This window comes from Sorex fumeus, unplaced genomic scaffold, assembly GCF_029834395.1.
Source record: "Sorex fumeus unplaced genomic scaffold, SorFum_2.1 ptg000024l, whole genome shotgun sequence".
Taxonomy (NCBI): Eukaryota; Metazoa; Chordata; class Mammalia; order Eulipotyphla; family Soricidae; genus Sorex; species Sorex fumeus.
Window position 1 is genome coordinate 55,021,822 of NW_026606081.1, and position 26,409 is coordinate 55,048,230.

The window sequence follows — 26,409 nt, forward strand, 5'->3', positions numbered from 1 at the left end:
TACCGACGAGCAGGACGCGAGCTCCGGGGCCAGGCTCCTGGACTCCCCAGTACTATTCCCGGTGTGGCTGTTGAGCTCCAAGGCCTCCCCAAAGATCCGACCTGCATCCAGCTCCTTGTGGGACTCAGCCTTCTGGCCGCCTCGCTCACACTGCTCCGGGCTCCCCAGGGGAAGTGGTTCTGGCTTTGGCTCTTTCTTACAGAAGTGATCAAACATGTGCAGCTCCGGCACGGGGAACTTGGCCAGAGCCTCGAGAACAGGCCCCGCCACAGACCCGCACCCGGGCGGGGTTGGGAAGTAACTGTCGGGGTGCTTGGCCTTTCCCCCAAACCCATTATCTTTGACGGCACCATCAGGCTCTGGGCTGGAGATGGGGCTGAACTGGTCAAAGGTGGGCAGAGGCTCCGACTTTGCAGGCTCCAGTTTGCCAGAGACAGTCCGGCTACTGTCGCCGTTCATAAAGGCCGCCTCAAACTTCCCACAGTCGTGCCCCAGGCCGTGGGGGTCTGCGGGCAGCTCTGTACTCCGGAAGCCGTTGTGCAGGATGCTGGGAGCAGTGTGCTCCTTCTCCGCCTCAAAGGACTCCTGGCGGCTGGTGTTCTTGACGATGACACTCACAGCCGGAACATCAGAGGTGGCCCCCGCGTGGACCAAGGATACAGCCTCCTCCATGCACATGCCAGGTGCCTTCAGGGGACTCTCGTTCTCCTCACTGGGTGTCTGGATGGCCTCCTTTGCATCAAGGCTGGTGGGATCTGGGATGTCAAAGGCAGCCAGAAGATCATCAAAATCCGGAGTTTTCATATCCCCCATGGCTAGATGCTGGTGAGAGCTGAGGAGAAACAACAGAGTTAGTGAGCCAGGTCCCTCAGGACTCTGTCCAGGGTCACCTCCACTGTGTCCCAGCAACAGGCATGCACACAAGAGCCCCCACACATCTGAGTTCAATCCCAACAAGTTTCCATCAAACTGGGCACCTTTCTATTATCATTATTTTTTGCTTTTTGAGTCATACCTGACAATGCACAGGGGTTACTCCTGGCTCTGCACTCAGGAATTACTCCTGGCAGTGCTCAGGGGACCATAAAGGATGCTGGGAATCGAACCCGGGTCAGCCACTGTGCAAGACAAATGCCCTATCTGCTGTGCTATCGCTCCAGCCCCAGGGCACCTTTCTAGAACCTTTCGAGAACCTTCTTCTACACTGTGGCAGTAGAATGTTCTATACTGTGGTAAGCCGGCCCCACCAGCCATCCACCTGGAAATTCCTGGCAAAAATGGGTAGCCAAAAAGAGGGTCCATCCACCCCACTTTCCCTCCATTCTTGGGGAACATCACTCTGTGACCGTGTGTGTGTTAGCGAGATGCAGAATGCAGGGCTGGGCATCCAGGGCTGCCCCAGTGGCAAAAGTGCCAACCCCACCTATGTGAGGCTCCATGCTCAACTTGAGTTGCCACCTGCATGCCCCAAGCATGGTTCTGGCAGCTGCGCCGTCGGGTGGGCCAACACCGTCATCTCAGGGGCACTGTAGGTAGGTGTGTGTAAGCACCACACCTCAGACCATGGGAGCAACACAGCCGGGAGCACGTGGTAGCCCCTAGCAAGCACTTCAAGTAGATGTGTGTGATTCACATGCAAGTGTCCATGCACCGAACCACACAAGCATAGGCCAAGTTCCAGTCAGCACAGCAGCTGTGGGTGGTCATGGTGCCTCCTCTTAGTTTGTTTCATTTTGAGGCCACAACTGGGGTTTCTCAGCTTGCTCCTGGCACTGTGCTCCAGGGCTACTCCTGGCTAGAACTTTTGCTGACATACTCTTAGTAATTAATTAACAAAATTTTATAAATGTTTTCCCTTGGATGCATTAATTCAAATAAATCCAGAATGATTTGCTATTGCCAAGATTTATGCTGTTTCATAAATAAAGTCTAAAAAATTAAATTATTCCTGGCTTTATTTATTTTTTTTTTTTGGTCAAGTAAGCATCTATTTGTTTCCTTTATTTTCACCTGAAAATTTTTACTGGTAGGTGGCTGGCCCTATGAGGCAAGGTAGCTCTCATAGTGCCACATAATAACCAAGTCAGTCTGGCAGCTATTCTTCAAAACCAGGGGCAGAGAGATAGTGCAGCAAATAAGGTGCTTGCTTTGCACATATCTGACCCATGTTCGATCCCTAGCACCCCACATGGTCCTCCAAGTCTTCCAGGAGTGATCCCAGATAACCAAGCCAGGAGTCAACCCTGAGCACAGCCAGATCTGGACCAAAACCCAAATAACAAAAAAAAAAAAAAAAAAAGGAAAAGGAACCTGAATTGTATTTCACGAATATACAAAGGAAAGACAATTCACCTATCTTCATAATGATCTGGAAAAGGACACAGAGCAAAATTGCCTGTAAAGGACTTGAATGAGCTGGAAAAATGCCAGGCTCAAACCAGCCTAAAGAGGAGGAAAGCCCACCGACTCCTCTGCTCAGTGTGTGAACCTGCACCTGTGTCCACACCAGAGACCTGGAGGCATGTCTATCTCGATTCCCAGTTGGAGCCTTGTCCTGTGTCAATGGATGTAACTGATGGAAGGCAAAGACAGTAGCTACACAGAACCACTTGAGCAGAAAGTCCTGGGGCCTCAGAACCCCACAGGCAACACTCTACACTAAAGAAAAAAATTCTAAAATGCAGGAGAAAAATTATATGCTAGGTTATTGAGGCAGAATCGAAGAGAAATATATGCAAAAACAAGTGAAAGAGATGAGATTGGGGAATGGTCACACAGTAGGGGCATAACTCTGAGCTGCTATAAAGCTTCATTACAGGGATGTCCTGGGAGACAGCTTGCATGCCCTCCTGCAAGCACTGCTCGATGTAGCCCTGGGGGTTCCCAGCATTGCAACGCCCAGGCAACTCCACATCCTTGGGCCCTACCACTGAACCGATCAGATCACCAACGATCACTGGGAATCCCTGCCAAATCCTACTTAAGAGGCCCTGTTACCCACAAAACACTAATTGTGAAAACCATTGTGCAACATAAAAATGACTGTTGGCGTGCTACTTAACACAAAAACACTGTCAGTTATAACATGGATACAGTTGAGTCAAGATGTAAGTGTGCGTGTGTGCGTGTGTGCGAGTGTGTACATACGGGGTCGAGGGATCACTGGTGTTTCGTTTTCCCTAAACCCTTGCTGTGCAGATTTTTGCAGTCTTATAGCAGGACAGTCACGGGAAACACAGTTGGAAGCGCAGGGAACAGGTGACAGGGCAGAGGTGGGATCAACAGGTTTGTAGTCTGGGCCCCTTGCCTCCCTCCCAACCCCAACTAACATGTGTCTGCTACAGAAAATGAAAAATAGCCCCCTCCCCTGTTGGGAAGATATCCAATTATGGCAGATAATAATAAAGAGCTACACCAATTATCTAGACTAAATCGAGAGTGGAAGAATGACTATCTGGAATGAGATGTACTGAAATGTACAATTTCCAGATGACAAGTATCTCCCAGAATAGGAAGTGTTAGAGCCCATAAGCAAGGAGAATGGACCACGCCTCAGTGGAGACACAGAGCATCCCAAATAAACTATCACTGTGCAAACTGCGTCCAATCCAGGGAAACACTGTGGGATGTCTGCGAAGCTTCATGCCCTAATCTCAGAGCACAGAAGCAGCCCAGCAGGGAAGGCACTTGTCTTACACGCATCAGACTCGGGTTCAATACCCAGCACTGCGTATGGTGGTGTCCTCCAAACCCCTACTCCAGCCCCACTATAAGTGATCCCTGAGCACAGAGCCAGGAGTCAGCCCTGAGCACAGCTGGGTGTGGTCCCCAAACCAAAACAAACATAAAATTCCTCTGACCTTTTATCATCATCATCAGGGAGAGAGAGAGAATAGACTTAACCTTTCATGGGGCAGGGAAAAGCCCAGAGGGAAGAGAGGGAGAAGCTGATGGTATATGGAGAGATGAACTGGGACCTCACTGTTAGCCAGCTTATCACAGGGACTTGAAGAAGAAAAGAATCACAGCACAGGTCTGAAAACTACAACAGCAGGAGGGCACTTGGCTTGCATGAGGGCAACCCACGTTCCATCTCCCTGGCATTGTATATGGTTCCCGAGCACTGCCAGGAGTGATCCCTGAGTGCAGAGCTAGGAGTAACCCCTGAGCATCACTGTACATAGGAAGGAAGGAAGGAAGGAAGGAAGGAAGGAAGGAAGGAAGGGAGGGAGGGAGGGAGGGAGGGAGGGAGGGAGGGAGGGAGGGAGGGAGGGAGGGAGGGGGAAGGGAGGGAGGGGAGAGGAGGTGAGGAGAGAAAGGGGAAAAAGAAAGGGAGGGAGGGAGGGAGGGAAAGCAGATGGGTAAGCAGGAAACAGAATAAAGCAATGTTCTCTACACAGAGACAGAAGAACGAATACTCCATAAGGCTAGGAGAATCAGAGCTGACCAATGTTGTGGTCACATCGGCTACAGCAAACCTTCCTAACACGTGAGCTGTACCAAAGCTGAAGCTTGCAGAAGACCCAGAATAAGTTGTGTTTGGTGTGGAGGAAACCACACCAAACCAGCATTAGCGATAACTGAGAAACATGAAGGACATGCAATGCACCTACATATCCGTGCTTCTTTAAGTCTTGCTCCAAAATAAATATTTAGCAGTAGAAAATAGACATAAAACAAAATGTATTGTTATAAAAAGCAAAACAAGCTATAAAGTGTTACATTCATCAAAAACCTGTCAGCAAAGACAAAAAGAATATTGGCAACATGATATTTATTATAAGCTTTAATATATATACAATGTTAATATATAAGTTACTTCATTTATATGTATTTATAAAAACCCACAAGATATAACCAAAAGAAAAGCATTCCAACAGAAAGAAGAGCAAATATGATCATCAATTTAAAAGAAGAAACACAAATGGGCAGTTAATACATTTTAAAAAGTTGCAAGCAGGGCCAGAGTGACAGTGTAGCAGGTACTGCAGGCTCTTGCCTTGTATTCAGCTGACCCAGGTTTGATCCCCAGCATCTCTACGTCCCTCAAATCCACCAGGAGCAATACCTGAGCACAGCACCAAGAGTAAGCCTAAGCACTGCCCAAAACCCAAAACAACAACAACCAAAAAAGTTGCAATCTCACAAGAAATTATAGAAATACTCATTAAAACAGTGAGAGACCATTTCTGGTCTATCCAGCTGACTTTTCAACAACAATAATCCCAGCTTTGTGCTGGCAGAGACACTGTAAATAAAATAACCCTTCCTAAGACACAAATAATGGAAATTGCCCCACAAAGTAATTTAGCAATATGTACATAAGCCAAACAATTTCACTTCCAGAAATTTATCCTCAGGAAATAGGGATGTGTGCTTTATTAATTGACAAATTTATAGCAAAAGCATTTATATGAAATAAGAAGACACAAAGTTCCAACAGGAGAAAACAAAGTATGGCATATTAACTCAAATAATTACTAGGTATCATATGGGTCGAAACTTAAGGCTGTAAGAGATGGCAGGAAGAGGACTCAGTGGTAAAGCACTTGCCTTCCACCTGTCAGCCCTGAGTTCAATTCCCGGCACCACCAGAAAGGGAAAAAAGGTCACTGAAAATCATCAGCAAGATATTCCAAAAGCACAAGGCTCTGCAGGGAAGCCACAGCTAGGAAAGCACCAAAGGCTCTGATTCACGGGAAATGCATCTTCCAAAGAGACAAGAGCCACGTCTGCCCGTGTCCGTGTCTGTCACAAGCAGCGCAGATGAGCAGGGACAGCAAAGCCTGGGCTGCCTGGGATGATGCTTGGAACCCCGAGCCCGGGGTGGCCCGTCGGGGGGCCTGAGAGGCAGCTTGGTCCCCTGTGGAGCGTGAGGACGGCACGGGAAGCTTACCCAGTGCACTGGAGTGGCCTAGTCAACAGGCAGTGCCGGCTGGCAGCGGGTCGCCTCCTCACAGGGGCAAGGCAGGAAGCATGCCGCCGTCGGCACACAGCTCTCAGGGGTGAAGAACAACTCCAGGTCACAGGCGGGTGCTACATCCTCTCTTAGGCCAAGACTTTCTTCATGGAAGACCTGAAAACTAAAAAGAGAAAATGAAGTAAGTTTAAAGGTTCCCGGCAGACCTGATTGGAGAACTCTCGGGGGGGGGGGGGGGGGGGGGGAGGGGGGTGTCACAAGATCAAATGGAACTCCTACGCAGAGCCACTGTGGGCTTAGTCATTCTTGAAAAATCGATTCCTCTTCTCTTCCCTCTGCCATCGCTGTTGCTGCAATGACAGAGACCACACACATTTCGCTGCAGTGATTCTCTGCAAGCTGAACTTTTTATTTTTGGGGTGGGGGTGGGACACTAATCACAGTGGTGCTCAGGACTTGCTCCTGATTCTGCACTCAGGGGTCATTCCTGGCAGGCTCAAGGGACCTTCCGGGGTATCAGGAAAGCGCCCCACCTGCTGTCCTGTTGTGGCCCAGGGGCTCCAGAGAGCAGAGTGACTGAAATCAGGGACTGACCTCACAGCCTCACTAGACTCAAGGCCCTCACGCCTCTGCCACAGAGCTGACTCTGAACCCCTAGAGAGGCTGAATTTCTCTTTCTTTGGGCCACCCCTGGCTGTGCTCAGGGCTCCGTGCACAAAGCATGTGCGCCAGCACTCTGAGGCATCCACCAGTCCTGCTTGGCCATAAATGCCAAAGATGTGCCAAGGATTATTAAAAAGGCAATTTCCATAAAACTTGGGCAAATGTTAAGATGTGTGTGTGCCCATGACTGCCATGTATGGGAAACCAAAAATAGTAGTTTTCTAGACCACTGACCAGTTCTGGAACGTAAAGTGTTCCTAAGTTACCTAGAATGCTAGTTCCCATACTATGAGGGAGCCCAATTTTATATCCATAGATGTTTTCTCAATGACCAATAACTAAAAACACTATTACTAAATCAAGGTCCATGAAAACTTGATTTTCAACAAGGGTGTCTTGTTCCAAATGCTTTGGTAGCCCAGTACTTCTGTACAGCTCTGAGCTATAAGCTTCTTGAAAACAGGTTTCTTTGCCCCCCCCCCCCTTAATGCTGCCATTTTCATAAAGTAAACCCTTGATAAATACTGGTTGGAGCTACAATGTGAAACCTTTAAGACTACAAATGGCCTTAGAGCTATTCCATAAATCAAAATGGGAAAATTAAGAGACAAGGTCTCGCAAGACTGTGAAAGCATTAGCCAAGGAGCATCAGGAAAAGCACCTGGGAAGAACCTGCCAATAAACGCTTACAACACCAGGGTCCAAGCTAAACTGCTCAGAACACAAGATATCACCTTGCAGTCTTCACGGATGATGTGGAAGACCCTGGACCTTACCATGAATAAAATGAGTAACCCTCAACCACTCAAGTGTCCAGAGACTAGAAGTTCTGTTTAGTTTGCATCCTTTAAGAAGGGCCAGAATTGGAAGAGCCAAGATTGAAGTTACAGAGGGAAGGGTTTTTTCTGATAAAAACACAAAACCAAACTGTATTTCCTAGTCAAATGAAGATTTAGGGGGAAAGGGACATGCAAAATTGTGCAGGTTCATTAAACCTCAAAACAGGAGGGGAGGGTGGCTATTTGAAGTTTGACATAAAAACTGAACAAACCAAAGATGAGCCCTTCATCAGTAGCTATGTTAGGCAGGGAGAGGTGCCTTGCCCACACCAATCCTAGCCTATGAGTCAGAAGGTCCCCAGAAACTAAGAACAAGGAAACATCACTAAACGGGAGATTTCAGCCCTGCTCTTTGAAAGGGTCCACATTTCATGTAACACTGAATGTGGGTTTTTACTCTCTGACCAGGGCTGAATTCAGCAACAGCAGATTTGTAGAAGTTCAGTAACAGGACAGGAAGCAGGCAGAGGCAGTCCAAAAACAGTCAGAGAGTCGATTTCTATTTGGTCCACACTGAGACAAACCAGCACGGCATGAGGCAGACTTGTCAGATGGAAGCGAAAGCAGGATGGCTGAAAAAGCACTGGGCAGAGACCACAAGCCTGCATCCTGCGAAGGCCACTGAGAGCCAAGGACTAGGGGAACACAGAGGAATGGATGTTTCACCCCCTGTGGATCAACTCTTCCTCCCATTCTCATCCCACTCCCTAACATACTGGCTCACACAGTGAAGTCATTCGGCTTCAATTGCCGACAGAATGGTCGGGAGTTTAAAAATGGATGTTGGAGCCAGCGTGACCACACAGAGAACCAGGAGCTGGCCTTGCATGGGGCCAATGCAATTTCAACTCCCAGCACCACATAAGGCCCCTAGAGCCCCGCCAAATGGGGCCCCACACCTCCCACTCCCCAGGATAGCCACAGACACCTATGCAAGTTCAGTACCAGTAAGGCATCTGACCAACTGACTAGGCTGTTTGCATTTAGCTTTTCAAAAGGTTTTTAAAAACAGAGGTTTCCGTGGCAACGGGACTTGGCCAGTGGGAGAGGGTTCAAGTGATGGAGCAAGTCATCATCAATACATTCTGGGCTCCCAGGGGTGCTAATCCAGTCACTATTTTACCCATCGAAAATGCCTTGTGGCAAGATCCCCATGATCATCTTTCCAAGGATGGAGTCCTGGTGCGCAGCATCACAGGGAAACAGAGGCCACAAGAGGTCTCCAAGAAAAAAAAAAAAAAAAAAGAGGTCTCCAAGAGGCCACTGACTGGGTGGGTACTGTCTGTCATGTGACTCTCGGCCCAATGGGGTGGGCACACTTTTTCTAAGAATGAAAATCAAGAAGAAGAAAACTCAGGGGTAGGGGCTGGAAGTGGAGGGAGTTGGGATCCTAGGACTCTAACACCAGGAAGCAGATACAAGTGGATACAGGAAAAGGTAACAAAGCTGACAGGGACTTTCAAGAGGAGATAAAAGTGACCCTATGTAGTCTCACTCCCCTTCCCCTTTCCTCTGAGCAAATGGTGACTACAGGGAAATAGGCGGCAGCCGCCCACTCCCAGGCCATCCCCAGAGCATGTCCCACCCAAGAACCCGACAGAAGCCAAAGCCTGTGGTGGTTGGCAGCCGCAGGCATAAGCAAGAAGCCAGCAGCTGCCTCAGAGGAGGGAGGGCCCCAGGGAGAAAGTGGTGACTTCCCAAGGGTCATTCCCCAGGCGGGTGCCATAGGTGCCACCAGCTACACTCACTGACCTAGGGAATGTGCAGACCCCCAGGGTCTTCCCCAGAGAAGCTTCAGAGCCAGCAGACCAGGAAGCCCATCTCCCCTGGGCCGCACCCCCTCTTCCTTCCTTCCTCTACTGTTGGACCCGAGGGCCGTCAGCCTTTCTTGAGAGCAGGCCCCAACGGGTGGCCTTTTTACAACCTGGCATAGACCGTGTGTGAGTTCCACACACACCCCCTGTCCGTCCCTGGAATCCAAGAGACGTGCCCAGAGAACCAGCCAGCTATCTGTGGGAATGAGGATGTACTCATAGAACTAGTCATCTGTGCCCTTTGACCTCCAGAGTATATTGAAAGATCTTTTTAGGGGCCAAACAGATAGTAGAGGGATTGAAGCATCCCTTGAGGCAGATGCCAGCTCAATCCATGCAATGCCAGGTGTGATCCCTGAGTGCAGAGCCAGACGAAAGCCCTGAGCAGTGGCCAAACCACCCCCACGCCCAAAAATATATTGTAAAAAGACATGTGGTATGATCCACAGACTCACTGTCCTTCTCTCTTGAAAAAAGAGCATGAAACAACACTGCATAGCCATGCCACCAGACCCTGCGCCAGGCTGCTTCATTCAGACACCCTGGAAGGGAGTGGGAGAGGTCCCTCCCTGCCCCAAGGGAACTAGTCCCAGCATCGGAAAACCTCCAGAACTCAACCACCGCCAAGCTCACTGGCATTCTCCACAAGCTCAGGCCAAATCCCACCCATGAGTGAATCTATTCCTGGATATCTCATACCTTATACCAACTCACACTCCAAGAGTAGATTTGGTAGGGTTTAAAGTAGAATTTCCCCAATCTTAGAGGGAAATATATTTTTATAGATACATATGGAGCGATAGCACAGCGGTAGGGCATTCGCCTTACAAGCGGCCAACATGGCCGACCCGAGTTCGATTCCTCCGCCCCTCTCGGAGAGCCTGGCAAGCTACCTAGAGTATTCAATATGCCAAACACAGTAACAACAAAAGTCTCCAATGGAGACGTTACTGGGCCCGCTCAAGCAAATCGACGATCAACGGGAGGGCCTTTACCTTTACCTTTACATATATATATATATATATATATATATATATATATACACACACACACACAGATATACACACACACACACACACACACATCTGTATATTCATATGCACACAGGGCTCAACTGTTAACAGCATAATCTCTTAAAGAAGGGCTTAATGACCCCTGAGTGAAATACAACAATCATCAGACCCTCTCCTCGAAGGAAAGTTTTTTGGCGCATTTTCAGAGCGATAGCACAGCGGTAGGGCGTTTGCCTTGCACGCAGCCAACTTGGCCAACCCGAGTTCAATTCCTCCGCCCCTCTCGGAGAGCCCGGCAAGCTACCGAGTGTATCTCGCCCGCACGGCAGAGCCTGGCAAGCTCCCCGTGACGTATTCGATATGCCAGACACAGTAACAACAAAGTCTCCAATGGAGACGTTACTGGGCCCGCTCGAGCAAATCGATGATCAATGGGAGGGCCTTTACTTTACTTTTTACTTTACTTATTCAAAACAAACAATACAAACTAAATTATTTCAATTATTCTTTGGAACAGGGGTTGGGGTTCAGGATGGAAACATCCAAAATATGGTAGTGGGAAGGTGTAACGGTGGTAGGGTTGGTGTTCAAATATTAAATGTAATCAAATATTGTGAACCACTTTTATAAAAATAAAATAAAAAATAAAGACAAGTTGTAGGCCTGGAGTGATAGCACAGTCACTGTCACTGTCCTCCCATTTTTCATTGATTTGCTCAAGCGGGCCCAGTAACATCTCCATCGGAGACTTTGTTGTTACTGTGTCTGGCATATCGAATACATCACGGGTGGCTTGCCAGGCTCTGCCGTGCGGGCGAGATACTCTCGGTAACTTGCCGGGCTCTCTGAGAGGGGCGGAGGAACGAACTCAGGTCGGCCATGTTGGCCGCTTGTAAGGCAAACGCCCTGCCGCTGTGCTATCGCTTCAGCCTGATAGCACAGTATGGAGGGCAACTGCCTTGCATGTGGCCAACTGGGTTTGACCCCCAGCATCCCACAGGGTCCCCCGAGCACTGCTAGGAGTAATTCCTGAGCACAGAGCCAGGAGAAACCCCTTTTTGGGTGTGGCCCAAAAAAGGCCAAAAAAAAAAAAACACCAGAATGTAGAAAGACATGTGATAAAGAGCTAGGGACATGGCTCAGTAACAGAGCACTTCCATGTGTCAGACCCCAGTTTTGAGTCCCAGCATAAGGAAAACAAGGGAATACGATTTTTATAGTTGGTACAACATGCATGAATACTGAAGACATTATGTTCAGTGAAAAGTCAGATGCAAAATAACAAATAATGTATGATTCTACTTACAGGAGGTTCCTAGGGTAGTCAAACTCAAAGCAAGAGAAAGTAAAACTGAGTACACTGGGGTTAGGGAAAGGGAGGGTGGGGGAGCTGTTGTTTTTATGGACACTTTCAATTTGGAGTGATGAAGAGGTCTCAAGATGGATGGTGGTGTTGGTCAAAAAACACGCTCACAATTATACTAAAAATGGTTACCATGGGGAGCCAGAGTGATAGGACAGTGGGCAGGCTGCTTGTCTTGCATGCAGCCAAGCAGGGCTAGAACCATATGATCCCCCGAGCCCTGCAAAGAGTGATTCCTGGGCTCAGAGCAAGGAGTGACCCCTGAACACCACTGGGTGTGGCCCAAAACAATAAATAGATAACTAAATAAAATGGACACCACATTTGACTTTGTCATGGATATTTTACCACACCTTTAAACAGTTACCAAGAAATATTAAAAATTCCCTTACTCAACCTTTAACAACGTTACTAATCTCTTACAGAAGGGCTTAATGGCTCCTGGGTGAAATACAACAATCTTCACACACTTTCCTCTAAGAAATCTTTTTTTGGATCATTTTTAGTGGATTATTTATAACAAGCAATACAAAATAAATTATTCCAGCTCTGCTTTGGGGACAGGGTTTGGGATACGGGATGGAACTATCCGAAATATGGTGGTGGGAAGGTGTAATGATGGTGGGATTGGTGTTCAAATATTAAATGCAATCAAATACTGTGAAAAAATTTTATAAAACTAAAAACTTATTTTTAAAATTAAAACTATTTTTTAATTAAAAAAAATAAAAGTTCCCTTAGCCCCCAACTATCAGTCCCTCCAGGCTGCCAAGACATACCCTCATGAGGTTCTCAAGACAAGGGTGTGGCGGGCACTGCTATGGGTGCTGGGCGATGGAGAAAGCAACAACTTCTACTGAGGCACATTGTCTAGTTTTCAGATACCACCTAGGGAAAGGAAAAGAGAATGACTGTAGAGTCTGAAGGCAAATACTAACTCAGGCAGTAGAGGAGACGGTGGTGACGGTGTTGCAGGCAGAGGAGGAAGACGAGAAACAGAGCAAAGCTTTAAAAGCACAGGTCCAGGCAGGGATCCCGAGTGGCCTCAGATGCGTGGGACTCTGAGTTCCACACTGGACCTACACACCCAACCTACCCCCCCCATTCCAACACCACCAGATACTGTCCCCAAATACCATCACCACATAAGAACAACAAAAATGTAATTCAGGCCCTGAGAAAAACCTCCAGGCATACACTCAAAGCAGTTCTAAAGGTCATCCAAGACCAAACTCTTCACAGGCCAGACACCCTCCTCTTTTGCTCTCACTGAGCGGTGGTGCAGCACACACTCAGGCTAAGTTCAAATCCTGATACTACCCCCTGCTAGTCATGTGACTTTGGGCTATTCTCTTCATTTCTGCCTGTTTCCCTGTGTGTCAAGTGCAGTATTTCAATGATTAAACAAGGGTTGGAAAGACAGTACAGAGAGTAAAATGCTTGCCTAGCATGCTGCCAATCCAGGTTCAATCCCCAGCACCCCATACAGTCCCCCAAACTTGCCAGGAGTAGTTGCTGAGTGTGGAATCAGGAGTAACCCCTGAACATTGCCGGGTGTGGCCCCAAAACAAAATACCAACAACAAAATAATTAAATGAGTTCCCATTTATAAAGTGCCTACAACACTACAATAAGCATAGCAAAAATATATGTGTATGGGGACAGAGATAGTGTTTCTCAGTCTCTACTCCCAGCTCAGTGCTCAGAGGACCATGTTAGCACTGAGGATTAAACCTGGGGCTCCCACAAGCAATAATGTCCCCTACTCTTTGAGATACATCCCAAACCCCAGAGCAAGTACATGGATTCATTAAGTATTTGCCACAAATCTCAGTGGATTGCACACTTTACTTCCTATTTTCTTAAATTTTTTTAAAACTTGGTTGGTTGGTTGGTTGGTTGGTTGGTTGGTTGGTTTTAGCGCCACCCCTAAGAGTGCCCAGGGCTTATTCCTCACCCTGTGCTCTGGAATCATTCCTGGTTGTGCTCAGGGACCAAATGTGGTGGCAAGGAGGGATTGAACCCATGCTGCCTGCAAATAAAGCACATGCCTTACCCAGTGTGCTATCTCTCCAGACCTTACCTCCTACTTATTAAAGTGCCCAGGACTGTAATGAATCCCTAACTTAGCTCAGGCTGTGGAATGCATCCAAATTGTACAGAAAGGAGATAGGGAAAATGTTTCCTGAAGCTTTTCCTTTTGTTTAGACCTTCCCACTTCAAAACATAAACTAACAAGCAGGCAGTGTGCTATGTGGAGGAGGAGGGAAGTCAGAGATGGGGCTGGGCACCTCTGTTGACTGGGCCCCAGCAAGCCTGGTGTCTGCAGTCAGTGCATTCGCCAAGGCACGCAGAGACTCTTGGACCCAGTGGCAGGCAGTCTGCAGAAATGGGCAGGCAGGCTCTGCACCCAGCTGGTTGCTCTCCCACCTGACTTATATGCTTGGATTTACAAGAGCTCTTCCATCTATAAAACCAGTCCCGTGCCCCAAAGGATTGGCCAGTGAGTGGCAGAGCCTCACCTGGCCTCCACGTGCCTGGAAGGCCTGGGAACCTTTCCCTCTGGAACTCTGAACAAGGAGGTCACACTGCCCAACACCTCAGTTTCCCATGGCATATGTTTCCCCTTCTGTGGGTATTAGGGCAGTCCCTGCTGGCCTGGCCTAAATGTGTCTCATGGTAGGGTGTTATAAGAGCTAAGTCAGAAAAACACCGAGAACAATGTTCTAGATGAGAGGTTCTTCCAACCTCAGAAAGATTAGGAAATACCAGAGCTGAAGAGATTCTAAGAAACCTTTGAACCTGAACCACGACAAGCAAGGAAACTGAGGCCAGCGAGGTGAGCTCATCAAAGGAGATAAAGTATGAAAGTCACAAAGATTTGTAGTAACTGTGAATGGTTCCCATACTTCCCGGCAGAGTCCTGGACCCAGCCTTAGCCTTCCTAGAGGGGCTTAAGTCAGCGACTCGATCACCCATTCAGATTCTCCAAACTGGACACAGGTTTTCCCTGTTCCCCATAAGTCAGCACCCACAGGTAAGTTCCTACCTGGTATGACTTGGTAGGTTTTGGGAGGATAGGGAAGTGTATCTTAGTGTATCTTAGAACATCTGAAACGTTTGCCACAGGTCAAACATCAACAGAGATCTCTCTGTTGTACCGTGAACAAGGTGCCTCCTTTGCGTGCAGTCAGTCCAGGTTGAATCCCTGGCAATACCTATGGTCCGGAGCAAGGAATGATCCCTGACAGCAGAGCCAGGAATAAGCCCTGAGCAACACTAGGTGTGGCCCTAAAACAAAAATGTTTACCATGTAAACAAATTGTAATTGAACATTCCCAGGCTCCCAAAATAACCAGACAAGAACATTCTACTTTGGGATCATAGGGAAAACTGTTCTCAGCTTAATCATGCCTCAACTGGAACATTCAGCCCACTGTGGATCCCAGGATGTGCGAAGGGGCCACAGGAAGGAGACAAGGTGGGAAGGGAGCCAGAGTGGGGAAAAGGTTAAGAACACTGCCCCAGAGCATGGTGCTGGTGCCAGAATGGCGCAAGAGTCCTGGCTTCATGTGAGAAACTCCTGGGGAGCCATACAAAACCTGACCCCACCCCAGAGCAGCCAACCCAGAGCCTTTAGGGGCAGGACCAGGCATTTTCCTCTTTCAGATGTTCCAAGCACCAGCTGCCAACTGGGGGTGGGAGACACACGTCTTGAGACTAAACTCCCTCCAGGGTTGACCCAGGGGCCGTCAGCCTCGAAAATCACCTCAAAAGCTTAAAAACACTGCACACTAGGGGCCCTCTGTGGCCAAGGCGGGGTGGGCCCAGGGCTATGAAACAGTTACTCCCACCTGGGAGCTAGAGAATAAGGGTGCTGAGTGCCCTGAATCCCACCTGCGCTCCCACTGGCCCTGGAGCTGTGGGGGTGCTGGCAGAGGGACTGGAAAGGACTCCCAGCTCAGAGTCGTGACAGCCCCCAACCACAGCAGAACAAGCCTCACAGGAGGGGGTGTCCATCACTACTCCACACTGGTCACTGCCTCCCACCTCAAGGGAAGCCCAGGTTTCCCCCCCCCCCCCAACACCCCCCCCCCCCCGCCCTGGGGCTCTCCAGCCCTTCCTGGCCCTAGCACTAGTCACACCAACTTCCTTACGACCCTGTTCTCTCTCCTCTCAGGAGATATCCACAGGGTCTCAGAACTCTGCTCAAATGCCTTCATTCATCAGATTTTTCTTTTCTGTATTTAAAATAGGAAGTCTGCGTTCCATCCTCCATCCCTGCTTTGTTTTCTCCACAGTTCTTCCCACCACCTCTCACCACTTGTTTATGCTCTGAACCAGCCCCTCCCCTAGAACATGAGCTCCACGAAGGAGGATAAGGGTTATTGTTGGCTGGTGTGTTTTCCCCTTCGGTTAGGGTTTCTGTGTGTGTGCGCACAGTGTTCATACATGCAAAGCATGTGCTCTGCCATGCCCCCACCCAAGATAAGATTCCTATTTATTTTATCCCAGTAATCTTTCCAGTGCCTAGAATTGTGCTGGGCACGTGGACATATGAGAGCCACCAGCAATTCAAAACACAACTTGTACCAAAAGGGTCATAAAGAAGTTGATTATACAAAGTCACCTCTTCACTGATCTCATGCCAAAAGTCTTTTAAGAAGCAGGCTAGAAGCCTAATGAAACAGAAACCTTTTAGAAAATAAGTATTTCCAGTCAATTAATCCCATCCAAATGCATTGTGAGTCCAAGACACTTTGTTCTCAGAAGCAGACAAAACTACAGAGACAGAAAATGAAGCTGAAAGGTGATGGAGCCGATGGGTTTCAGACACCATCCTGCTTTGTCTGTGGGCGCAAGAGAACCCCACGAATTTGGAAAGCTCCTCTTGGACAGCAAGTAGCTTCCAGATGCTGGATGTGACGGGACAGGACTCTGCACTCACCACCAGGCACATCAACCATCAACCCCACAGACCCAAAATGGGTCCTTCTTCCCAGTTCCCTCCCGAGGCCCTGCCAGCTCCCAGAGTTCATGTGAAGCACTGGCATTACTCTGCGCTCCACCGAATTTTATTTCAGGCCTTTGGCAAGAGAACTACAGTGCAGGTAGGGCGCTGAGACCTTGGTGGCCAAGTCCCAAGGCCATTGTGGGCTCCAGTCTACCTTCTTTTTTCCAGCTCCACTATCTCGCCACATGGCACATGATGCCAGGACCCATGTCCCTGCCAACAACTCTCCATCACACCACCCACTTGGCCCCAGGGCCGACAAAAGCTCCACTGGGCACAGCATAGGACGTATGTTCCACCATCTCAGCCCAGACCCAGTCTCCTGATGCTTTGTTTCAGCAGCTGCTCTTTCACCAGCCTCAGAGCACAGAAAGAAGAGCTTGTAGAACTGGAACAGCCTGGACTGCATCACCAAGCACATCCTCCCTGGGCAGTCCTTCCTTGCATGCCCACAGAAACCACTCAGTGAGTAAAGGGGCCTTTGCAGTGCCGTGGCCCAGGCCCGCTCACCTGCTGGGAGCTAAGGCCCTGCCATGTGGCACAAATAAGCCGACTTACACTGATGCAGGTTTCATGCAGCCTTTCTCAACAAGGGCTAGAGGAAGTCAGTGGAGGAACAACAGGACACGGTCGACCCAGGTTGCATCGCACCATCCCACAGGGTTCCCCAATCACCAACAGGAGTAATTCTTGAGCACTGAGCCAGGAGTGACCCCGAGCATGCCAGTGTGGCCCGTAAAACAAGAGAGAGAAGTCAGAGTGGTATTCTCCCCTCTAAAGCAGGCAAGACAGCAAGTCACATAGAGATAAACGAGAAGGTTTGAGGAAGAGAAGCGAGTAAGCAGAAAGGCCCTGAAGGAGGAGGGTCCTTGGAGCATTCCAGGAGGAATGCCAGCAGCCGAGGGACTGCAGAGGGCGAGGGACCCTGCCCTGAAAAGGAGGCTGCAGGGTATTGGGCCAAACACCCAAACACGTTCCAGCATACTCCTGGCTGTGGTCGGGCCTAGCACAGCTCAGGGGCCACCAGAGCCACATCCAGCAGTGCTGGGGTTGCGGGGTGGGTGCTGGTAATGCGGTAATCGGGATTACACTCAAGGCCTAGCACATGCCAGACTCCCAGACTCACGGTCCACCCTCTGAGTCCCGGGCATGACCTCAGCCCATCTACTTCAGCCATCTGTCACTAGTATAAAACCATGAGGGCGTTGTTTCTGGTGTCTCTAAAACTGAGTGTGTGATTTTTATAATGAAGGGGAGGGGAAAACAAGCTCCCCAACTCCTTAACACTTTACTCAAGTTCCACATCTGCCTCCAAACCCCCTGGAGAAGTAGTCAGCCTGGCCAGGAGTCCCCGTAGGGAGGATGTGGACACCTGTGTGCCATCCAAGTCTGGTGCCCTCCCTCCACCCCCCCCCTCCCATGCAAGGGCATGTCCCTTAGGACTCCCTTGTTCCCAAGTGCCTTCCTGGGTCCCAGTCTCTCTCTCAGTTGACTTAATTAATTCCCAGTAATTAAAGCTCCTCTTTGGCGATGAGCTACAAGGAGCCTGACCTCTCCCTGGGGGTGTAAATATTTTAAAAGTGTGTGGAAATGCAAAAAGGTGGACTCAGAGGAGTGGAGTCGTAGCAGTGGTGTGGGAGGCACTGGGATTCAGAGTTTGCAGGCAGACGGTCCCCAAAAGGGCACGGGCACCTGGAGAGACAGTACATGCCAAGGGAAGAGCAGCAGGGGAAGATGAGATCACACAGCCACCTCCACGGCCCTCCTCCCCAAAGGACATTTGATCCACTGCAGGTACCAGCGAAGACTCTAAGGGGTAACCCCCGCCATCTCAGAGGGGTGACCTGTGAGAAAGGACCCACCCACCACCCTCTGAGAGCAAAGCCCTGTAGGACACTTCTGGTCTGGAAGAAAATTGCTCTCTAATTGCTTTCAGTGGGGGAACTCCTCCAGGGCAAAGTTCACGCTTTTTCATGCTCCACCAAGCAACCAGTGCTAGGCAGGCCCAGGGTGGGCCTCTCTCAAGCAACTGGTTTGGCAACGGGGGGCCCCTCTACAGAAGAGGAAGAAGAGCACCCATCACACAACTGCTAATGGGGAGAAGGACTTGAAGGGGCAGGGCCTTAATACTGCAGCACAGTGAAGCCACTTCTCCCAGCTCAGCCAGTTCAGCTCGGGTCACGAGTCTGTCTAACGAGGTCAAGGCAGAGAACACCCTTTCCCCGAGGACCAGAACCCCAACTGGGCCAAGTCCCCAAAGAACCTCAATAGGCTTCCCCCACCTCCGGAAATGCCCCAGTCCTGCCTCCAGTTCCCGAGGCTGCAGGGCACTGGGGTGCCTATCTCAAGATCTCGCTCTGATCTCACTCTGCTCCTGGCTTGCTAAAGGAATGGCTCCGAATTGGCAGGAAGGAGCAGAATGCTGTAAACTGCAGCAAACGTGTGTTCTGCTCTGGCTGCCAAGGCCCCGTGTGCTTTTGTCAAGGCAATGCCTGCGCTGGGCGGACGGGGAAAGGGCAGCTCCCACCCTAGAAGCACGTTGAGACTCAGTCTCACAAACAGTCTGTCTCTGCAGTCCAGTCTGCCCAGTTCACCAGCTGCCCCCCGGCCCACCTCGCCCCCCACAGTGCCCAGGCCCCAGCACCCTTCTTACAACTGTGCCGAGTCCGGGCCAAGGCGCACAGGAAAAATAGCTCTTCCTCGAGAGACCCGCCTAGAGAAACCATCAGTTCCTCCTACCTGGGGGAGGCCTGACCCCCTGAATTCAGGAGTCACCTGGGCCATCTCCCTAGAGAGCAGCCACGATACCATCCCCTCAGGGTAGCTGGAGTCATTGCTCATGGGCGTGGATATTCACCTCCAAAACAAAACTAGGCATACCGGTTATTTATTTTTCAGGTGCTAAGGGGAAGCCAAAGGCTAAAGCCCACCCCACTCCATAAGCCAAGGATGCAAGTGAACTCTGGATAACTCTGCCCTGCTGAGCTGGAGATCCCTGTGGAGGGGACATGGGTGGAGCGCAGGCTTCTCTGGAATGAGGACCAGCTTCTGTGGGAGATCCTTAATGCCACCTCCAACCTACTCCGACCCTCAGAATGGAAGGCCATTCTCATTCCTGGACTCCACTTCTTGTCACAGATGTCCAGCCAAGCCAGAGTCCCTATGCCCAGCTGACAGTCCTTCCTCTCCCCAACCGGCCAACCACGCACACTCACCGGCTCCTACCAACCTCATCCCCTCCATCCCCTCCAAATCCAACCCCTGCTGACTCGAAAGCAGAAGGTGAAGGACTCTTCAGAGAGGAAGACGGCCCGCAGTACTGACAGACCTGGGGGACCTCAAGCCCAGATGCAGTATTTATACACACACATCTACCCTGCAGAACGCAAGGAATAGCACCCCCACCCATGCCCGGGAAGCACTTCTCGGAAGGGTCTCGCTGGTGGTTTGTCACTCAGCACACTCGGGGAGTGTGTGTGCGGAGAACAGGGACCAGGTGCCCACACGCGGACACACACAAACCTGGGCCCAAGTAGCCACTCCTCATCAGCACACAGAACCCTCTGCCACTTGGGATGCCCTATTTTTGTAGAAAAGAAAAGGCTGAATGGACATGGAAGGGGCCAGGGAGAGGGTACAGGGCTTAAGGCACCTGCCTTGCACATGACCAACCCTGGTTGGACCCCTGGCTTCACATGGTCCCCCTAGCACTGCCAGGAGTGATGCCTGAGCACAGAGCCAGGAGTAAGCCCTGAGCACTGCTGATGTAGCTCAAAAACAAAAACCAACTAGTTAGTAGTGGCTTCAGGCCACAGGATTTGCCAATTTTGTTTCCTATTTACATGTATCTGTATTGCTATACCAGTAGTTTCTATATGAATTTTCAACATGAATATTCGTGCATGATTATGAGTTTCATTTTATTTTTGGTGGTAGCAGGAATTGAACCCAGGGCCTCCCCCATGTGCTCTACCACTGAGCCATATCCTTGGCCCTATTATTAGAATTTTAAAAGGAAAAAAAATCCACAATATGGCTGGTCTTCTGTTTGGATTTTCTTTTTTCACTGTAGGAAAATTTTATGGGTGCAAAACCCTGGTGGGAGCATTGCTCTTCCCAGGCACTAGGGAGCAGGAATAGAGATCAGACGCAGCTCAGAGCTTAGTTGGTACCACTCCCCTGGGAAATCACCCCCTGAGCGAGCAGCCAGCATGACTGTCCCTTCTGTCCCCAGTGCAGCGGGAGGATGAAGACTCCAGCCCAAAAGTCTCCCATAGCCCCTCCAAGAGTTTCTGGGACTGCTCCCACAGCTGCCAATACATCTGTGGAATACACCAGCCCATAGCCACACAACCCCCCACACCACTTCAAAGCCTTAATCAAGCTTTCAATAACCCAATTCTAAGAACACCCGTTTCCAATATTTCTTTCTAAAAAAAAAAAAAAAATCCAGATACAGACCCCACCGAAACGGTCTAAGAGCATTCGTCCCATCGACAACTAATTAGTGCTGGTGCCGGTCTGAAGAGCTTTTAGAGAGGCCAGACCAAACTAGGAGTTTTTCATGGCGTTCAAGAAAAGCAAAGGAACCAACCGGCACATTTGCTGGTCTGCTCCAGCTGTGATGGGGGGAGGGGACGACCCAATCCCAGAAGACAGAAACATCTATCATTCGCAAGTGTCTCCTGGCCAGTTAAGAGCCTGAGTTTAAGCATCTGTCTCCACCAAATCTGGTTAATGAGCCCATCTCGCTGGGCCTTACAGACCGGAATGTGGGGGACGCGGCCGAGAACCCTCACTCTCTGGCACAATGCCTACTGCCGTGTTTCTGATAGTCTGGAGGTGCCAGCGTCAAATCCACACCCCCTGACCTGTCTTCCGAAGTGCCCACTAGGCTTTCCAGCCTCAGCCCCAGACAAGTCATTTAGGGTTCCATGCTGTCACCCATGGCCCTCTCAAACCAGAATCTTCTTTGTTCAGTCTGACTTGACTATAAAATTGCTACTCTTTCTCCAAGGCTCAGTTCAAGTCTCTGAAGTCTTCTCTACTTTCTCGGGATTTAAAGAAGCAGTGACAGGTACAGCAGAGGACAGGGAGAGTAGAGAAACGTTTCATTGTGGCTCATTCTCCCAAATACATGACCTCTCTGAGCCCCCCAAGCTCTTGGGGGGAGATGGGAACAATGCACCCCATAGCCAAAAGAGATAGCCCCGTGTCAAAAAGTGGGAAGCCCAACAAGGCATGGACAATATTGTGTATATAGGTTTTTAGTATACACATATTTTGCTTGTTTGGGGGTCACACTCTGCAGTGCCCAGGGCTTACTCCTGGCAGATCACTTGCAGATCACTCCTGGTGGTCCTAGAGGAACCATATGGGGTGGGGGGCATGTATGAAACCTGAATTGACTGTGTGAAAGGCATGTGCCCTCCCTGCTGTACTATTGCTCCAGCCTGGGCAATAAGTTGGGGGGTTTTTTGGTGGTGGGAGGGAGAAGGGAAGAGGGAGGGAGGGTGGGAGGGAGGGAAGGAAAGAGAGACACACATGGAAAGGGACAGAGAGAGTCAGAGACAGAGACACAGAGAGAGAGAGATGGAGAGAGACGAAGGAAGACAGAGAGACGGAGAGAGACAGAGAGAGACGGAGAGAGACAGAGAGAGACGGAGAGAGACGGAGAGAGACAGAGAGAGACGGAGAGAGACGGAGAGAGACAGAGAGAGACTGAGAGAGACAGACTGACTCACAAGATTCAAAAATGAAGTTGCATTTTCAATCTCACCCAACATGACCACAGTCAGATCCAGAGGCAGCAAGGATGTTTTCCATTTCTAAATGGTGGCAACTAACCCTTAAGCTGAGTGCTACAATGTTTACACCCGGGTTCATTTGATCTGGATGGAGGCAACCCCTGCCGCGCCGCCAGGTACTTCCAAGTGCATCTACATCGGGCAAAGTCTGAAGCTTCTCGAAAAGGAAAATGGGGCACAAACGAGGTGAAATGACTCAAAATCATCAGAGACGCTAGATGCAAATTCCAGGAGTGTGGCCGCGGGCGGGGTCTGAGCCTCAGATCTGGCAGCTGCCGGCTGCAGGCGCAGAAGCAGCAGCAGCAGCAGCAGCGGGCGGCAGGAAGGGTGGAGGTCTCTAACCCTGGCAAGCACCGGCCAGGGCCCGGCCCAGGCCCTAACCCCTGAAAGCGGGCACCTGCCCGGGAGCCCCCGGGAGTGAGGACACCCCACACCTGAGGCCACAGCAGCTTCTCTCAAAGCCCGTTCCCGCAGCGGCCGGAGACCCTGCCGAGGTCCCGCCCCACCCTCGAAACTCGCCAAGGCTCCCGGGCCCCCCGGCCGGGCCTTCCTGCCGCCCCCTGCGGCCCCGCGGGCCTCTCACTTCCTCACATGCTCGACTCCTCAGCCTCCTGCAGGGCTTGCCCAGAAACGTCACTTCCTTCGGGAAGCCCTCCCGGTGGCCCCGGCCAGCCCGGCCAGGCCCGGACCCCGGCCCGAGCCCGTCCGGCCCTCCGGCCGCCGGAGCTGGGGAAGACGCGCTGCCCCCTCCCCGTCTGCCCGACGGCCCTGCCCCGGGGCCCGGGCGGCCCGGCGCGCCGGCGCCCTCCCCGGCTCACCTCCGCCCGCCGCCCTCCGGGCTTTCGCCCCGGCGGCGCCTCCGCGGGCCGCCCGTGCGCTCGCCGCGCGGACTCCGCGGGCGTCCGCGCCGCCCGGGCCCGCGGCCTGCAGGACCCGCCCGCGCGGCGCTGGCCACCGGCCGTGCGGCCTCCGAGGTCAGCGCTCGGGCCGGCCGGGCGGAGCGCGCAGGGCCCGGCGGGGCGAGTGTCCGCCGCCCGCGCGCTCCCGGCCTGGCCCGGCCGCTCCCGCGGGGTCGCCGCGTCGCGCCCGCCCGGGCCCGGGGAGGCGGCGGCGGCGCGTCGGGCCGGCCCGGGCAGCGCTTACCTGGCGGCGGGGCCGCGTCCCGGCTGCGGAGCCCAACATGGCGGCGGCGGGCGGGGCCGGCGGGCGGGCGGGGCGGGGCGCGCGGCGGAAGGCGGCGGGGACCCGCGCCTCGGGCCCGCGCGACCCGCCCCGGCCCCGCCGCCGCCGCCGCCCGCCGCCCCCCGCCCCGGGCCCGCGCGGGTGACCCGCCCCGGGCCGGCCGCGACCCCCCGCCCCTCACCCCCGCCTCGGGCCGGCGCGACCCGCCTCAGGGCTCACCGCGACCCCGCCGACGCCCCCCGCCTCGGGCCCCGCCGCGACCCCGCCGACGCCCCCCGCCTCGGGCCCCGCCGCGACCCCGCCGACGCCCCCCGCCTCAGGCCCGCCGCGACCCCCGCCCGGGGCTGTGCCTCAGGCCCGCCGCCTCAGGGCTCACCGTGACCCGACCCGACGCCCCCCCGCCTCAGGCCCCGCCGACGCCCCCCGCCTCAGGCCCGGCGACCCCCGCCCGGGGCTGTGCCTCAGGTCCGCGCGACCCGCCTCAGGGCCCGCCGTGACCCGGCGCCCGAAAACCCCCGCCTCAGACCCCGCCGACGCCCCCCCCACCCCGCCTCGGGCCCCGCCGTGACCCCGGCCCGACGCCCCCCGCCTCAGGCCCCGCCGCGACCCCGGCCCGACGCCCCCCGCCTCGGGCCCCGCCGCGACCCCGGCCCGACGACCCCCGCCTCGGGCCCCGCCGCGACCCCGGCCCGGCGACCCCCGCCTCAGGCCCCGCCGCGACCCCGGCCCGACGACCCCCGCCTCAGGCCCCGCCGCGACCCCGGCCCGACGACCCCCGCCTCAGGCCCCGCCGCGACCCCGGCCCGACGACCCCCGCCTCAGGCCCCGCCGCGACCCCGGCCCGACGACCCCCGCCTCAGACCCCGCCGCGACCCCGGCCCGACGACCCCCGCCTCAGGCCCCGCCGCGACCCCGGCCCGACGACCCCCGCCTCAGGCCCCGCCGCGACCCCGGCCCGACGACCCCCCGCCTCAGACCCCGCCGCGACCCCGGCCCGACGACCCCCGCCTCAGGCCCCGCCGCGACCCCGGCCCGACGACCCCCGCCTCAGGCCCCGCCGCGACCCCGGCCCGACGACCCCCGCCTCAGACCCCGCCGCGACCCCGGCCCGACGACCCCCGCCTCAGACCCCGCCGCGACCCCGGCCCGACGACCCCCGCCTCGGGCCCCGCCGCGACCCCGCCGACGCCCCGCGCCTCGGGGCCCACGCGGAAGCCCCGGAAGCCGCGACGCGGGCGGCGGCGACGGCGCCAGGTGAGAGCCCGGCGGGCCGGGGGATTCCGCAGACGCCCAGGCAGCCCGCGCGGGCCGAGGGCCGAGGGGGCGGGAAGGCGGCCGGCCTGCCGCTAGCGGGCACGGGGCAACAGGGACCGGGCCTCCCCCTGACCGAGAGGCCCTCTCCTTCCTGCCGCTGAAGACACATCAGGAGCTTGGGGGCACACCGCCCATAGTCATAGTTTTTTTTTTTTAATTTTAAAAAATCAGCCACACTGGATGATGCTCAGGGTTGATTCCTGGCTCATCGCCCAGAGATCACTGCCGGCGGTGCTCGGGGACCCTGTGGGGCGCCAGGGATCGGACCTAGGTTGGCCCCGTGCAAGGCAAGTGCCCTCCCCGCTGTCCTGTCGCTCCCACCATGCTTCAGCAGTATTTGAGACCCAGGTGGCGTGGACACCCAGCCCCGCAGGCTGCATGCACCAGCTGCCTGCATCAGCTGCAGGCACAGCACACGCCCCGCCCCCCCAGTAAAAGATCATCTATAGGCTGGATGGGGTCACGGTCCTTTCAGACTTACTGGCAACTCCCCAAACCCTGCAGGGATCACTGCGCACAGAGCCAGAAGTAATCTATGGACGCTGCCAGGTGTGACCTCCCCTAAAAGAATCATGTTGAAGAGGACCAGAGAGATAGTATGGGGGTTAGGTCACTTGCCTTGTCTGGGACTAACTTTTTCAGTCCCTGAAATCCCCTCCAAGTCCCACAGGGCCAGTAACCCCTGGGCACAGGGGGAGAAATAGTACCTGAGTACCTCCAGGTGTGGCCCCAAACAAAATCAGAAAAGAAGTAATTAAAAGACACCATATATGATAATGCAATCCTAGCTTTAATAAACATAATCATGTGTCATGTAGAGGGCAGGGTGGCCCTGGGCGGACTTGAAGTGTGGTTTTTGTTTTCTCCTGTGACTGCCCTATTTTCTTACTCCCTTGGAACAGCAAAGTGAACAGTAAAGTATATTTTAGAAGTATTTCTGGGACTGGAGCGACAGAGGGTAGGGCATTTGCCTTGCATGCGGCTGACCCGGGTTCGATTCCCAGCATCCCTAATGGTCCCCCGAGCACCACCAGGAGTAATTCCTGAGTCTTTGAGCCAGGAGCAACCCCTGTGCATCACCGGGTGTGATCCAAAAAGCAAAAAAAAATAAAAAATAATACTGTCACTGTCCTCCCATTGTTCATCGATTTGCTGGAGTGGGCCCAGTAACGTCATCATTGTGAGACTTGTTGTTACGGTATTTTGGCATATCGAATACATCATGGGTAGTTTGCCAGGCTTTGCTGTGCGGGCAAGATACTCTGGGTAGCTTGCCAGGCTCACCAAGAGGGGCAGAGGAATCGAACCCAGCTCAGTCCGGTTGGCCACGTGCAAGGCAAACACCCTACCGCTGTGTTATCGCTCCAGCCCCCCAAAAATAAATAATAATAATAATAATAAAAGTATTTCTAAGGAAGACTTGTCATGCTTTTTAATACTCATAGAGTTCAAAAGATGTCAGGAATCAGGAGAGGAAAGA

The 26,409-nt window shown here is 52.8% G+C and overlaps 1 protein-coding gene across 1 annotated transcript in view; it reads right to left on the bottom strand.

Moving 5' to 3' along the window:
- Positions 1–23,478, bottom strand: part of ZNF592 (zinc finger protein 592) — a 37,978-nt gene extending 14,500 nt beyond the window's left edge. The window contains 4 exon segments of the mRNA XM_056113793.1: positions 1–832; positions 5,897–6,083; positions 12,392–12,500; positions 23,252–23,478. Coding sequence (XP_055969768.1) covers positions 1–813 — 813 coding nt within the window. The 5' untranslated portion in view covers positions 814–832; positions 5,897–6,083; positions 12,392–12,500; positions 23,252–23,478.
- Between the last annotated feature and the right edge of the window lie 2,931 nt (positions 23,479–26,409).